The sequence below is a fragment of the Trichechus manatus genome, unplaced genomic scaffold, assembly GCF_000243295.1.
Source record: "Trichechus manatus latirostris isolate Lorelei unplaced genomic scaffold, TriManLat1.0 scaffold00010, whole genome shotgun sequence".
NCBI classification, from domain to species: Eukaryota; Metazoa; Chordata; class Mammalia; order Sirenia; family Trichechidae; genus Trichechus; species Trichechus manatus.
In genome coordinates this window covers 26999456-27016977 of record NW_004443946.1, presented here as the reverse complement: position 1 = coordinate 27016977, position 17522 = coordinate 26999456, and the positions used below count along the sequence as shown (strand labels likewise).

Sequence of the window (17522 nt, the reverse complement as noted above, 5' to 3'; positions counted from 1 at the left end):
CAGGAATTGGAAGTGCTTCAGACTCCAGGTCAAATGACGGTGACCAGGCTGCACTGAGTTCTCCGGTCAAGCCACTGCCTTTTCCCTCTCACTCACAGCCCGTGCCTGCTTCTTGGAGTTAGGGAAACATTGTGGCAGTTGCTTGTTTGGAGACCCTGTCCCGTCCCTGTGCTCCCCCCGCATCTGTCCTCTGGTTAGAGTTGTGTGAAGCGGAAGGCAATTTGGGGCTTATTAGCGTCCCAGGGAGACATGTAACTTGTGTTGCTGGGACCCAAACAGCAAGAGTCTTAGCGGCAAACTCCAGCCAAGAAAAGACCGAGGAATTGTCTCACCTAATTACAGGGAATGGCCCTCTTTGTGTTTGTGATTCGCTACGGTTGTCCGATTGCTTTTGATCGCTTTTCTCCATTTGCTGGCTCAGGCCATGCTGGAATTGTGCTAATTAGAAGAGAAATGGACAGAGTGATCCTGTCAGCCCTGGTTACTGGTGGGGACAAAGCAGAATATTATTTGGGGGCAGTGTTTTGTGAGGGCCCCTCTTCCAGCTCTCATTAGGAGGAAGGGCCCACAGGAGGGGAAGGTTCGGAATGCCTGGCCTGGCTAATGGAGCACTGGAGTGTTCCTGTGCTAATTAAGAGTCTCCACTAGCATTCTCGCCAACCAGGAGCCTCACAGTTGCACTTGGTGCCAGCTGAAGCCCCAACTGCTCCCTACTCCAGAAGAAAAAGTGCCATGCAAAGGGTGGCGAGGCCAATGGCCTCTTGAGGCATAATCAAGGACACATCCCCAAAGTCCCAAAAGCCTAAATAGATAGGATGAGCCAGTTACAGGTCAGTCAGAACTTCTGAGCTTGGAGAGACTATTGTTTGCCTGCTTTCTGGGGGTTAGGGAGTTTGCCCGGCACCCTGGTGCAATGAAACCCATGCAGCAGTCATTCAGGGAGTCATGTAGCTCTCAAAGGATGAAGAAAACAAATTAGAGAACATAATCAAACGCTTGGCGATGGGGTTAGTGCAGAAGTTGAGAGCTAGTAAGAAACTGTCATTATCTGACCCCTGAGACAGTGTACCTTGGTCCATATGCCCATTTCCTCACTTCCTGCTCAGCCTGTTCACCATACTGTGATCCCTGAATCCTGGAGGAAACAGCAGGGATCAGAGCATCCCATTGGAGATGAAATTTCTTGGCTTCATTACAAAGCTGCTATGGAAGTCCAAACACCCTTCTGAAGCCAGAGCAGCAATGGAATGACTTCCACCAATTCCATTTTCACTGCCTTGATTTGGGTGAGTTCAGAAGACACAGGAGCTACAATAAGCAGAACAAAAAATAAGGAGCAGTTGGCAAGTGTCCATTTAAAAAATATGATAAATGGGTAACAAAAAGATAAATTAATGCTGGTATTTCGATATAACAATGTCCTGTGAACTTTTAGTGCTCTAACTGGAAGAAAAGCCCAAGCGAATCAGCAGAGGCTCAAAACCTAAGAGATCTATGCGAACAAGAAGCAGTGAGACTACAAAAGGACAAATGTTGTATATCCCACTTACATGAAATATCTACAATAGGCAAGTATATAGAGATCTAAGTTTATTAGTGGTTACCAGAGGTGGGTGGGAGGGAGGAGGAAAGGAGGAATCAATGCTTATGGGACACTGAGTTTCTGTTAAGGGTGATGGAAAAACTTGGGAACAGATAAGGGTGATGGCTGAACAACATGATGAATATTAGTTAATGTTCCTGAACTGTACATGTGAAGAATGTTGAAACAGTAAATGTTTTGTTATATATATAATTACTACCAAAAAAAAAAAAAAAAGAAGAAGAAGAAGAAACAGTGAGACTTTTGGTAAGAAAAGATTTTAATACGAATTTGAAAATGTGCCTCTAAGCACCAAATGCTATGCTTTCTCAGGACGCTGTTGCCTGTAGCCAACAGACGCATTACAGGGATGGTATTCAGAACGGCAAAGGTAAAGGAAAAAAATTTTGTGGGATAGCTAGGAAATAATCTTTAAAGACCTAGAGTAGAACATTCATGATGTTGTCCCTGTTTAGTTACTCAGTCAGTCAGTTCAGGCATGCTTTTATAGATCACAGAAATCTACCGCCCACTCGTATGTTTTCTTAGAAATAAACGATGAGCCAATGATGATAAGCAACTTGCTTTCCTTAAAAGGGAGTGTTTTCTCTAAAATGGCATGCTCTGGTCTAGAGCAGGCAAACTACCAATGGGTGGTAGTTTCTATTTTGTGACAATACCATCACTTTTTTTTTTTTTCTTCCTAGAAGCCATCAGGTAGGATATCCTCTTGATGCAATTCTCTTGTTACTGTCAGGACAGGTAGCTGTCAACCAGGGCCACATTTGGACAATGTGATTCTGGCGGCAGAACAGCTTTTTGAAAAGGGACCTTTTCATGGAGCAGTACTGATTAGTACATCCTCTTCTCCAGTTCTTGAATAGGGTTGAAAAGGAACTCACACTTAGGGTTTTGGTAGGTGGCAGGGAAATATTTGTGTTCAGTCCATCATGTTTCACTGGAAGTCTGCAAACAGATTTTGACTCATTCTCCTATAAAAGGGACATATTTATTATGAAGACACAGAAACCATCATATACAAAGTACAATCCTCTAACATCCTGAAATACATACACGTACACACTGTACATAAATTTATATTATCAATATAAAAATACATCATTAACATTTCTAAGGATGACAAATATAAAACCAATAAATATCGCAATTCTAAAACATCTACTTACATTAAGTGCTGGTGAATAAGATGACAGTAAAAGAAAGAGGCCAAAGCAGACCAGAAAACCAACCTCATAGCTTCAGTTATAGACTTGAGTTGGTTTGGGGGGAGGTATCCCAATACTCCTCACATTTCCCCAAGCATCTAAAGGTGTCTGTCATCAACTCTCAAAAACAGAGCAAAGGAAGAATTTGACATTATGGCACTATTTTTTGGCCACACACACACACACACACACTTCAACCGCATTTAGTGAGATAAAGGAATGTCAATAAGCTTAACTTAAAATCAAAGCCTTCACAACCTAAACTTCTACGTAGCACCAGGCTGAACGTATTCCTCCTTCCTTATCCTTTGTGTCTCATGTTTAGTTTTGTTTTGTTTTTCCTTTTCAATAAGTAAAATTGCACAGATACTCAAATGGCACAAATAAGACAAAAACTCAACACTAATTCTAGAATGGGAAACAAGGCACAAGTTTTGATGGCCCCGACAGTGAAGTGGAGCGTGCTACACCCTAGCAGACACTCAGGACCAAAAACTTGTGTCCAAACACCATCGGACTACTGCCACATGGATGTCTTTTCATAAAGTGTCAGAAACCCTGTGTACTTCTAAAACATCAGAGGCTGGGGCTGGCTTATAAGACAAAATGGGGAGAACACGTGTAACTGACTTTGCCCACAGACCAGATTTTCAGATTTTAACACGGGGGGCAGGTAACTGGCGAAGAGCTTCATATGAGCTGTATTTAAGTCAGGAAATTCTCTCTCTCGTCTGTGTGTATTTCTGTCAGACAGGTGAAGTATCTGAAATGTGCTGCATGAGGGGACGAGGGGGACAAAACATTGCCACCATCCCACAGCACATTTCTTTAAGGTCTATTCGGCTTTCTAGTTTCTAACCAAATGGGTTCCTACAAATCAGTCAGCACCCTTTTCTATCTTTCGGGCCAGATTTCTGGCTTCAATCTGTAACACATTATCCAGAACTCAAAAGTCCTTTCTGCTACCTTCATATTGGCCTTGAGGTCTAGAACCCAGTGTAACTTTCCATGAGGCTTTCACTATACAAGCTAATCCCAGGAGGGACTCCCTACTCCGGGATTCCCCTCCCTGGAGTCAGAATCGATGGCAGGAGCTGGGAAGTGAAGAATGCATTGGGGGATGGGACTATCATGAGAAGTGTAGAATTGAAAAAGCAGCTGCATATTTTGAGAAGACTCTGGTTTCTCCAGCTGGGGATTCTTGGAACCTAGTAGATACTGGAGAGTTCACAGGTCAGGCTGCATGGACTGGTCCAGAATCTGGTTGGTATCTGGTTTCCTTGCATCATAAACACTTCCTAACAGGTCAAGTACAACTCAAAAGAACCCATCCAATCAACATATCACAATTGGCTTTGCCATTACTTAATCAAATCAACTGTGAGATACTGGGACTCCTGAATCACTTCTGGAAATGAAGAAGCAGGACTTTAACCCTTAAGAAGGATACACCCTCTGGTGTTAGCCACATCCAAGGTTAAGAACGCCAGTCTGGAAGCTGATTGAATAATTGCAATGATCCTTGGGTAGAGCAGATTCTTCTCTTGCTGCCCAAAGTCCTCAGAGGCGCAGAGTGCCAGGAGCGGGGAGGGGGTCGGTCCTGGAGGTACACCCCCCAGCCTCTCCCGAGGAAGCAGTGAGGTGTGCGTGGTCAGAGCTGCACCGGGAAGGGAGCATGGTTACAGTTCCCAGGACATCCCGTCCACAAGCGGCTGCTACTTCTTGGGTTTCTCTAGAATGTTGAGGAACTTCCCCCGTGTCATCTCTCTGGCTGGAATCACAAAGCAAATGAAAGATCAATGAAAACCTAAAATCTGAAAAAGGGATCATAGGAAGATTTCATTTAAAAATGCAGATTGACTTAAATTGTTACCACAACAGATTCAATCACCACTGCAAACTGAAAACTGACAAAGCTGTTCTGAAGTTGGCAATTGCTATAAGGCCAATTGGGGAAGACTTTATCATCAGCCCTTAAAAAAATCACCAGGGAATTCCCAAAAAACCTATCACTCCCTCAAGAATGTAACCTAATACTCACACGTTCACTCTCGCAGGGGGTTTGCTCTCAGAGGCTAAAATCCAACCAAGATTAGAGTCTTCCCCAAATTGTTGGTCTCTGGACATTTTTAATCTCAAATCAAAATTAGAGATCATTTACCCCATCTCTCAGCAGTGGTAGCCCCTGGCTGCTGTAATATAACAGGGTTTATATTCCCTCAGTGCCGTTCATCTGTGGATGGTGTAATAAAGTAGGGTTTATAGAGCTTTGGTCTTCTCTCTCTTGGCATTGTCAGTCCTTAGATATTTAATATAGCCAGACAGGGTTTATGTGTCTTTCTTGGACTTTCAGCACCATCAATCTTTGGATTTGTAGTTATAAGAGGGTTTATATAGCTACTTTCCTACGTATGAGACTCCAAAATGAAAGAAAAACATTTATCAATTACAAGGGCCACTCCAGAAGCCTCTTGTTTTAGCTCTGTCAAGTAAATCCTCAAAAAGTTTGGGTAGCTTAACACTTCCTTCATCCTCGTCCCACAAGGTCATCTTTTCAGATCTCTTAAATGGATTTAACAGTGCTAAAAGTTTCCTGATGGCTGGCGTTGGAGGCCAGAGGTCTTCTGGAACCACACAGCAGGCACAGGGCAGGCTGTGCCCCCTGGCCTCCTAAGAACATGTCTCCATTCTGGCTAAAGAAGTGAAGCTGGCCCTGGAGGCCAGAAGTCTTCTGGAATTACATACTGGGCACAGGCAGGCTATGCCCTCGGCCTCCCAAAAACATGTTTCCATCTTGGCCAAAGAAGTCAGGTGGCTAGAGAGGCACCTTCAGGTAGGAGAAGGACCTTCACCCTAGCCTCACTGTTGCCTTTCCCAAGTCCTGAGCAAATGGTGCTAATGAATGGGCTCCCCACCTCACTGCCTAACAGTACCTTGTTTATTTGTACAACAACTAGAGAAAACAATACAAACTGTAACCATGGGAGATTTTTTGTAACTGCAGTCTCTAATCTTTCATCTTTAACAAGTTCCTGGGCTCTAACAAAGGGAAAGGGGGTTGATTCTATTACCTAGGAATGGAAGTCCAAGTGATAGGTCTTGCCTCATGTGCCCACAACCCCACTCCTGCCCAAATCAAACTGACTATTCCTTCCTTAGTGGACCTACACCATTACTCCCTATAAAAATTGCATGCAATTACTTGTTTATGTACTTGGCCTTTCTCCACTAAACTGTAAGAATTGAGGGTAGAAATTGTTTTATTACTCTTTATATCACCAGCACCTAGCACAGTGCTAGGCCTAGTTATCTGCTGAATAAACGTTGGCTGGATGAATGATAATATACAGAAGAACTAGAACCAAGTGGGAACACCATAAATGTTAGGGTTTTTTTTTCCCTTCCACAGACAAATAATAAGACTATTTCGTGGTCCTCGGTGCTCCATTCTCTGCATCATGAGATTCTTTTTCAATTACCTTGCTTATTTGTCAAGAAAAATTATTTCTCTGGATGGAAACAATGCCAGATTAATGAGAGATTAGGGGGTTAAAAACTAACTACCCTAGAGGAAAACCAAGCACATACTTTCTTGCCTATGGGATACAGCACGAGCTGCTTTCAGAGAACATAGGATTTGTTTAAACTTAACTCAGTTTAAGTTCTAGCTCTAGCATTTAGCATCCAGGTGACACCCTGGACTGGGTAAGATCTCTGTGCCTCAGTTTCTTCATCTGTAAAATGGGGAGCACATTAATGCTACCTGTCCTATGTTTCTCTTGGATAACAGTAATGGACATGCTTGGTATAGTGGTTATCATAACAGAACGCCCTTCGGAGGTAGATAAGTAGTCTGCTTCTTTTCTTATACTTGGTATTGGCTGAGTGAATGAATGAATTGTGCTAAGGGAGGCTAGTGATATCAAAAATCCCATTCCTTGAAATCTCTCGGCCTGATCGCATAGGAATTTACTTGTACCTTCAGGCAGAGCAAGTCTCATCATTTATTTCTACTGGATGGGTTATTGCCTATTTGAGTGATTATTATGGACTTTCAAACATGGTATTCAGTGATCCTGTAACATGGTTAGAAGCAGGAGCTCTGGAAACCAGACATGGGCCAATATAAACACTTTACCAGGCACAACGAAGCCTTGCTCCAAAAACCCTGGGCCTTGGACACTGTACTGATCTTACTAATTATTTCTGCCTGCTGCCCCACAGATCTCAGTTTTCTACTCGTTTTTGTTTTCCTCAAGTGGGAGAATGGCCAATATTTTAAGACTTAGAATAAAAAGAGACCAAATCTATTTGAGGGATCTAAAGAGTTTATAAGAAAAAATAAATGGCTATTCCAAACTCTCTAGTGGCAAGCTCTCCTTGAATTTAACCAATCCTTTTTAACAACCCCTCTTCCACTCAATCATCCCTCCCCCTCCAACCTAATCCAAGTACACAGAGCTGTGGGAAACCACCGTAAAAGTAGAAGTAATTCGAAAGACATCGTCTTCTACGTGGGAGGGGAAGAAGTTTTCCCACTCGCCAGTCCCATATAGGAGATATACGAATGTGTGACATAGCTGCTCCCTGAAAGAGGGCTGTGCTGTATAAATCAGATCCTAAGCACCAGCCCCTTTTGCCCACAGAGAAATTGCCGTGGGTTGGAGGCTGCTCCAGAGCATGTGCCCTCCTGTTCGCTTGTCATCAGAGATGTTAACATTTCTGATTAATTCACATATCCCTCATTTTATTCCTCATTTCTTTATCTTTGCTTTCCTGCTCTGCTGCAGTGTGAAGATTCTGACCGACCTGCTACAGTAATCACCACCCGCTAACCGCACCCCCCCACAAACCTAGTGAAATTGTTTAGTGATGCCAACCATGCTTTTAATTTGCAAGACATCAGACACAGGGGTAATTTATACCAACATCTGTTCATTTTTGACTTCTGAAACAAACTCACACATGCTGCTACAAAATCCCATTAGGAGTAGGGAAACAACCTTCTGCTACTATTCTGTATTCCTCTTCTACACACACACACACACACACACACATCCCTTCTAGTAGGGTTTTATATGTAAATGTATTTTACTAAAAAAAACTCCCACTAAGGATTTCAAATCTCTTTGGGGAAAATCCTTTAGAGATGGTTAGTGCTTGCTTGCAGAGGAGAGGAAGCTATTTCTATTCCTCCACTACCCAGCTCCATTCCTTCTTCCCAATAGCTTGGTATAATTCTAGCATAAAGGGCAGGATAAGATTACATGCTCCTCAGTTTGGCAATTGTAGTTCCTCCCTTTTTTCCTAGTTCTTTTCTTTTCGTAATGTGTTACATAAAAAACAACCCTAGAGACAATAACAGTGCTAGAGACAGTTTATCTAGAGTCAGTAAAATCTGTTAAACTATTTTCTGATTCTGGATTTACTCTCTAGCATTACAAGGCTTAACAGGAAGAAAACGCTGCCAATCACATTCTAATAACTACAAGAGGGATCTAATGGTCAGCAGCACCATGGTGTATGTTGGGCAGAAGGGAAGCATGGCCTACATGTCCAGTCCTGATTTACAGGCCCTCCTATGCAGTGCAGAGATCATAAACTGAGAAATCCACAATAGAGACTGTCACCATAGGGTTAACATGTCAACTGCTGCAGAGTGTGGGAGAGGAGCCACTCATATACTCTTAAAGACTGCAAATGGATAAACTACAATCAACTTCCAAGTTTATGCTGTTTCTGTCACCCCCCTTCATAGTTTCTCAAGGGCTGTCAGGTTCATGGCAGCTGTAAATACCTGAGTATACTTAGAGAGGTCAGGGCTGAAGGGAGGACTCTATTCTGCTTGCTCGGAAAGTGGTGTGTGGTTTAACAGAATCTCTCCTTTAGACTCTCCAATTCGCCACCTTACATTTAGCATTGCCTCTGGCTCCCTTCCCACAATGACTATCCCCAAACTGCCTTCTCTGCAGTAAATTTTCTGGTGGCTGGTTGAAAGAGATTCAGTGGTACAGATTGATTTCTCACTGGTGAGGGGATGAGGGATTACCAGAAATACCCTGGTTAACGAGATTGGGTGCAGAATCTCTCATGAGACCAGCCCTCTCTGCCAGGGCTTTGTACCTTTCGCCTATGACATATGGGTTTCATTACAAAAAGATTTTCCAGATTATAACTTTGAGGCAATTGCCTGATAAAATTCTGCTCAGCTTTTACATAGGGAACAACATAAAGATTAAGTAACTTTTTAATGAAATGAAAGAAACCCATAATATTTGGCTTTCAATTCTAATGCAAACTACTATTTAAATATTTCTGTGCCCTAGTATAATTAAAAACATTAGTGGAGAAGGGTTACTTTTCACTGCTTCTCTCATATCCAGAAGAGCAACAACGGGCTGTATCTGTAGGAAACTTAGACATAAGTGGACAAGAGACAAAGGAGACAGCATAGCATTGTGAAAAGAGCAGGGCTTTCAGCATTAGACAGGGTTGGATTTGAACTCCAGCTCCCACCCTGACCCTGGACAACTCTGGGCAAGTCACCCAAGCCTTCTCTCTAAGCTTTGGTTTCCTCATCTGTTCAAGGTAGCATAATACACAAAAATCACATAGACATTCAGCAAATGTTAACTATGGCATAACTATTTTATTTTAAACAAAAAAATTTTATTTAAAGAACAAGATGCTTGACTTAACGAGAAAACTATCCAGGATTCATTTCTTTTAGAGTATGTATACCTACTTAAAGACAGGTTGCCCTGCATGTAACAGCTAGGTATAAAAAAGTTATAAAATTGTCATTAGTTTTACAATAATAAATGAAAAACATTAAAATTCTCCAATCAAATAAGGTATGCAAAACTTTTTGTTGTTACTTTTTGTTAAACAGTGAGAGTAAAATAATTTATTGAACTATAAAGAGAAAAGCTGAATGAGCATGCTACTAATGGGGAGAGGGGGTATTTTCACAAAACCAGTATTTTTCCCCCATTCAATTTCCATTTGATGTTGATCAAAATATACCATGGGCTATTTTGTTAAAAAAAAAAAAAAAAAGCAGCAATATATTTGTGCACATCACCAGTTACTTTATGTATAATAAAGGAAGGGGGAGGGGAAAATGAAAGAATAGAGAAAAGTATATTGTAGTAGTCAGAATGTAGTGGAACCAAATTGTGGTTTTCTAACTGAAAATGTATTCTTGGTCTGTGGGAAGGGAGTTCTGGAATAAAGGAGCAGGTTCCCTTTTTGGTAGCTATCGCCTGTCTACGGCTAGAACACATCAACTGTATCTTTACTCTCCCTTTCCAACTGTGCAGGTGTGTCTATTTCATTAATTGGCTGCCCATCAAATCGGAATCTGACCTGCCTCACTGGCAAACCCTGTTGTTCACAATAGGCTTTCATTAGTTTATTAAGTAGAGTATGCCTCTTAAACTGTCCCACAGAGCCATCCTGCCCCGGCATCTTCAAATTAATATGATCACTGTTCTCAGTCTTGACTCCTTTCTTGGGTTTTGCATCGACCACAGAGAGTGCTGTGGTCTCCTCAAGTTACAGCTTCACAAAAGAGGTGCCAAGTTCGCACCAAATGAGCACACAAACAGCACACACGGGAGTGACAGCAGAAAGAAGCCTAACTTTATTTTAAAAAAGATCTTCAAATGCAAAGCAAACAGTAACATGAATAACTTGCATCTCTGTAAAATGCATACTCTGGAAGATTAACCCTGCTGGAGTAATACTGGGTGTTACAGGCAACTATCTTAACTATACCAGCAGCTACTTCTAGCAAAAAGGAACACATAAAATCCTAGTTGGTTTAGTTTAAATCAATGTGCTAAAAAGGCTGTTTGTTTAATTAGATTCATAGAAGATATTTTTTAGAAATGATGCCATTTGGCTCTTTAAAAATTATTATTTTTGGTTCCTGAAACCTTGAATGCATTCTAATAACTATGACGAGGGATCTACTAGTCGTCAGTGTGTGCTGTGCAGAAGGGAAGCATGAAGAGGGTGGATGAATAGCTGAGTCAGTCACACTGAGGGCCTACAATGTACTAGATATTAGGGAAGATTAAATTAGAGGACATGCTTTTTGACAGAAAGGGACTGTTCCCAACGGCAACATGACCTTTGAGATGGACGGAGCTATTCACAGGTATTTTGGTGGATTAGAGGAGAACAAAAAGAAACCCAGGTGATCTCTAATGCTGACTTCTCCCTCACAGGAATGTGGAAGTTTTCCTGTCGAGATGGCACAGAGCCGGCATACAGCAGAGCAGTTCCAGGGCAGTTTGCTAGACAGGGATTCTTCAACAAGAACAGTGAAAAGTACCACCATGCGATCAATAATTCAAGTCAACAACTAAGCACTTTTTAATGCCTCCAATGTGAGAGCAGCTGGTGCTGGTGCCATTATCAAGACCAGAAGGTGCTGTGAGCTGAGCATGGTGTCACTGGATGAGGGGGGGGGGGGTCTCCTGGAGGCTCATTCCATGAGGATACTTAGTGGTCCTCAGCAGGCTGTATAACTGTAATAAGGTCTGTTGACCACTCTCAATCAACTCTTGTTGCAGAGTATACACAAATGAGAGTTTTTGGTGGAAACCTAACTTTTCTCTCAAAATTAAAAGTAGCATTTGAAGGCCAGAAGAACAGCCTTAAGGCTTTTTGCCTCAAGTTCTTAGGCGTAACATTTCAAAAAGGAGACTGGAGTACTATAGATCTGAGAAAAGAACAGTCTGGATGCCTCATCTGTGACCAGACTATCACAGACTATCAACAGCTCCATCCTCAGAATTCTCAGAAAAGCTTTTTTGAGGGCACACGTTCCAGGTTCTCTTCCTATTGGGTGTCTTGGCTCTATAACAGGACTTCTACTTCTAAAAAGGGTGAGGTGGCTAAGAACAGTGTTCCTTCCAGTGCAAACTACTATAATTTTATATCAAACATTTTTTTTTTCAATCCACAATAAGGCCCATTTCCAGAGAATGTTTTATCCGAAAAGTAATATGAAAAAGAAAGGCCAGGATTCAATGTGCAGGTAAACAAATTCGGACAGTTCCAATATGGAAAATAATTTTAATGGCTTTTCACAACGGAAAAAAAAAAAAGGGACAGAAATATCTGCCAACAGATTTATTCTCAGAATATAAAACATCAAGCAGTAACATAAAATATGGGAAGTGTCAGCCATGATGTCTAAAGATTGAAGGCAGAAGTAGAAGAATCTTAATTGTCAGGTATTTGAAAAGTGTTGTATTCAGGTGAAAGCTCGTGTTTCTCCATCAACTCTCCTCACCCTGCCCTCTTTTAAGAGCAAAACAAGACTAGATTTCAAATATGCAATCCTTCTCTCTATTAAACAAAACAACAAAACCCCCAAAAGATTTGTGTTCAAAGGGTTTCACAGCCTATTTCATAGTTTCACTCAGTTCCCTTTTCAAGGGTAAAACTCAACTGAGTGAAAGGCAATGAGATCAAAGCAATGGATTAATACTCTTGGGGCTAGAACTTTTATTAAATACTCATAAATTTGTTGCAGAGCATTCATGCTTCAGGGTTTTTACATAGCAATATATCCTGGTGAAACACTAATTATGACCCAAAGGCTAGTAGCTTTACACAGTCTTAATTTCCTCACCCATAAAGTGAGAACAACAATAATAATCTGTTATAAAAGATTAAGATGGAACAACAACTAGTCAAAGTGACTTGATCAGTACACCAAATATTTTGCCTCAAGTTAGACAGAGTAACTTAGCCATAGGCTAGATTCCACACCCAGGAAAATCAGACCAAGATCAAAGTAAAGATAATTTCAAATTACTTGGATATTAAGACAACTTTCCTGCTTGGTAACTTCCTCCCATTTAAAGGTGCTGGCAGTAGCTAAAGGCAGAGGAGGATGAAGGCTAGGTCTTCTTGACCCCCAGGGCGGGAAAGAGTTACATCCTCACATTGAGAAGCCAATAAAAACCTCTCTTGATTATAATTTAGATAAGAACCACTGGATTGAATAATAATGTCTGAAACTCCCCTGGCTGTTTCACCTTGAGATGTCCATCACTGGGTTAAACATGATGCTAATTGCATTTGGATTGATTAATTTCTCTCACTCCTGTCTATTCGAATAACACTTAACAAAATAATCATAGCACCCAGAGCCAAATCTTTTCCGTCAAAGGAATGAAGCCATCAGAACAGGCAGAGAAGAAAGAAATGAAGATGACCCGTAATTACTGCTACGGTGATATCATTACCATATTATACAAAATGAGTGTTGCGGGGAGGGGGAGTGGAGGAAGGAGGGATGGAGATTATTTATTTTTTTTAATGGAGGCCTACAACCTAAGAATACAGATTTGACATCAAGTGGAACACACAGAATTACAGAACTTAAAAAAACAAATCTTGCTCTTGAAATTGCAAAATCCAACAAACACTGAGGTCCAAGATACATCAAGTGTCTTGGGGTGTGGTCAGGGATTATTCACGCCACTATTTTTTCATCACAATAACACTGTGTATGACTTGCACAGAGATTTAAGATACTGTCTGCATACCAGGAGCATTCCATAGTTACTGGAGAATTTTTCTTTAAGCAAGGGAAAAATATAATTTTAATATTGTTAGAGGTGGCCTTGTCTGTAAAATTTGAATTCAGGTTTTAACTGCAGCTAATTCTAAGACACCAAAAAATATGTCTATGACTCTTTACCCATGGCTCATTGGACAATAGTACAGATTTAGTTTAGCTCACTAGCCAGAAGAATATAATAAATTTTCCCTGAAACAGCTTGTTTGAATTTGACACCACCACCAACAATAACCAAAAAAAAAAAAACTAGTGTATGGTCACATATGTAGGTGTCTAGGCATATATGTGTCTGGGTAGGTACAGGTAAGTACGTCTGTGTGCAGACAGAAGTATTTATATGTACGTATATGTACAGATATGTCTGTACACGCATATATGTTCATAGAGGACACAGTTACAGATACTTCTCAGATATAACCAAACACCTTGTGAGAATGGTTTTCTAGGTTTGAAGGCTTAGGACCTTAGTCTCGTGAGACAACTCAGTCAACTGGCATCACAAAGTTCACGTTCTGCATCCTAGTGAGGTGAGTAGTGTCTGGGGTCTTAAAAGCTTGCGAGCTGTCATCTAAGATACAACTATTGGTCTCTACTTGTCCGGAGGAAAAGAGAAAGAAGAAAACCAAATTCTCAGAGAAGAAACTAGTCTACAGGGCTAATAACCTACACAAACAACAGCCTTAATAACTGTGAGACCAGAAGAACTACATGGTGCCTGGCTACCACTACCAACCATTCTGATCATGGCCACAATAGATGGACCCTAATAGAATGGGAGAAAAATGCAGAACTGAAATTCTTAAAAAGTCCAGATTTACTGGACCAGCTGAGACTAGAGGACTCCCTCAGACTATTGCCCAGAGATACTCTTTAAACCTTGAACCGAAACTATCCCGAGGTCACCTTTGAGCGAAATAACAGACTGGCACACAGTGCTCCAATAAAAAAACATCTATATGAGACCTGAGAAGATAAAGAGGGCAGGGAAACTAGAGTACAGGAAACAGAACAACCAGAATGCAATTAAAGAGAATATTCACACACTGAAAAATGTAACACTGAACAATTTGTGTACAAATTGTGAAATGGAAACCTAGTTTGCTGTGCAAACTTTCACAGAAAACACAAAAAATTTTTTTAAAAAAACTATGACATGACCTTTTTAATACTTACGATACATTCAAATCACACAGGATTTGAATTGTAGGTCTGAATCTATCACTTAATAGGTGGCAGCCTTAGGTAAATGACTTATCCTCTTTGTGTATTAGTTTCTTCATGTGTAAAATGAGGATAAAATGGTGCCTATACCTTACTGAGTTGTTGTGGGCTTAAAGAAGATCATACATGTTAATTAAAGTGCTCAATAAATGCTGGTGCCAGAAAAAATGTCTACCTAAGATGAATTTTATTGCTATTTACAGAATCCTGAACAATGTTTTGGTTATTTTAGTAACTAACATTAAACAGATACTTGTAAAGTACTTTGCATATAGATTTTTTTTTTTTTTAATTTTTAGTATAGACAAGAGGAGCTTTATTACTAGCAGAGGGTGTTAAAATTTTTTTTTAATTGTTGTGCTTTAAGTGAAAGTTTACAATTCAGGTTAGTCTCAAAATTTCTACATACATTGTTATGTGACCCTAGTAGCTCTCCCTATACTGTGACGGCACACTCTTCCTTTCCACCCGATTTCCCGTGTCGATTCAACTAGCTCCTGACCTTCTCTGCCTTCTCATCTCGCCTCCAGACAGAAGCTGCACATTTAGTATCATGTACCTACTTGAGCTAAGAAGCACACTCTTCACGAGTATCATTTTATGTCCCACAGTCCAGTCTAATCTTTGTCTGAAGAGTTGGCCTTGGGAATGGTTTTAGTTTTGGGCTAACAGAGAGTCCTGGGGCCATGTCTTCCGGGGTCCCTCCAGTCTCAATCAAACCATTAAGTCTCGTCTTTTTACTAGAATTTGAGTTCTGCACCCTACTTTTCTCCTGCTCTGTCAGGGACTCTCTGTTGTGTTCCCTGTCAGGGTGGTCACTGGTGGTAGCTGGGCACCATCTTGTTCTTCTGGTCTCAGGCTGATGAAGTCTCTGGTTTATGTGGCCCTTTCTGTCTCTTGGGCTAATACTTTCCTTGTGTCTTTGGTGTTACTTATTCTTCTTTGCTCCAGGTGGGTTGGGACCAATTGATGCATCTTAGATGGCTGCTCACTAACTTTTAAAATCCTAGATGCCACTCACCAAAGTGGGATGTGGGACATTTTCTTAATAAACTTTTGTTATGCCAACTGACCTAGATGTCCCCTGAAAACATGGTCCCCAGACCTCTGCCCCTGCTACTCTGTCCCTCAAAGTGTTTGGCTGTATTCAGGAAACTTCTTAGCTTTGGTTTAGTCCAGTTGTGCTGACTTTCCCTGTAGTGTGTGTTGTCCTTCCCTTCACCTAAGATAATTCTTGTCTACTATCTAGCTAGTGAATACCCCTCTCCCTCCCTACCCTTGTAACCATCAAAGAATGTTTTCTTCTGTGTTTAAACCTTTTCTTGCATTCTTATAATAGTGGTCTTATACAGTATTTGTCCTTTTGCGACCGACTAAATTCACTCAGCATACTGTCTTACAGATTCCTCCATGTTATGTTTCATGGATTCATCGTTGTTCTTTATCATTGTGTAGTATTCCATTGTGTGAATGTACCATAATTTGTTTATCCATTCATCTGCTGATAGGCACCTAGGTTGCTTCCATCTTTTTGCTATCATGAATAGTGCTGCAAAGAACATGGGTGTGCATATATCTATTCATGTGACGGCTCTTATTTTTCTAGGATGTATTCCAAGGAGTGGGATAGCTGGATCATATGGTACTTCTATTTCTAGTTTTTTAAGGAAGCGCCAAATAGATTTCCAAAGTGCTTGTACCATTTTACATCTTCACGAGCAGTGTATAAGTGTTTCAGTGTCTCCACAGCCTCTCCAATATTTATTATTTTGTGTTTTTTGGATTAATGTAGCCTTGTTGGGATGAGATGGTATTTCATTATAGTTTTGATTTGCATTTCTCTAATGACTAACAATCCTAAGTACTTCCTCATGTGTCTGTTAGCTGCCTGCATGTCTTCTTTGGCGAAGTGCCTGTTCACATCCTTTGCCCATTTTTTAAATGAGTTATTTGTCTTTTTTTTGTCGAGGTTTTGCAGTATCTTGTAGATTTTAGAGATCAGATGCTTATCGAATTTGTCGTAACCAAATTTTTTTTTCCCAATCTGTAGGTTGTTGTCATGGATTTAATTGTGTCCCCCCAAAATATCTGTCAATTTGGCTGGGTCATGATTCCTAGTATTGTATGATTATGTACCAATCTGTAATCTGATGTGATTTCCTTATGTGTTGTAAACTCTTATCACTATGATGTAATAAGATGGATTAGTGGCAGTTCTACTGATGAGATCTACAAGATTAGATAGTGTCTTAAGCCAACCTCTTTTGAGATATAAAAGAGAGAAGTGAACAGAGATACAGGGGAACCTCATACTACCAAGAAAGCAGTGCCAGGAGCAGAGTGTGTCCTTTGGACCTGAAGTTCCTGCGCTGAGATTCTCCCAGACCAAGGGAAGACTGATGTATCATAAGGACCTTCCTCCAGAGCTGACAGAGATAGAAAGCCTTCCCCTGGAGCTGATGCCTTGAATTTGGACTTGTAACCTACTAGACTGTGAGAGAATAAATTTATCTTTCTTGAAGCTATCCACTTGTGGTATTTCTGTTACAGCAGCACTAGATGACTAAGACAGTTGTCTTTTTACTCTTTTGGTGAAGTCTTGATGAGCATAAGTGTTTGATTTTTAGGAGCTCCCAGTTATCTAGTTTCTCTTCTGGTGTTTGTGCATTATTACTTATGGTTTGTACTCTGTTTATGCCATGTATTAGGGATCCTAGGATTGTCGCTGTTTTTTCTTCCATGATCTTTATCGTTTTTGATTTTATATTTAGGTCTTTGATCCATTTTGAGTTAGTTTTTGTGCATGGTATGAGGTATGGGTCTTGTTTCAGTTTTCTGCAGATGGATATCCAGTTATGCCAGCACCATTTGTTAAAGAGACTGTCTT

General features: G+C 40.7%; 1 protein-coding gene across 1 annotated transcript in view; it reads right to left on the bottom strand.

The window, feature by feature from the left end:
• Positions 1-2992: 2992 nt before the first annotated feature.
• The window catches only part of LIN52 (lin-52 DREAM MuvB core complex component), a 140669-nt gene continuing 126139 nt past the window's right edge, over positions 2993-17522 (bottom strand). Inside the window, exon 6 of the mRNA XM_004371034.2 lies at positions 2993-4579. Within this exon, the coding sequence (XP_004371091.1) occupies positions 4524-4579 (56 nt within the window). The 3' untranslated portion in view covers positions 2993-4523. The remainder of the gene's footprint in view (positions 4580-17522) is intronic.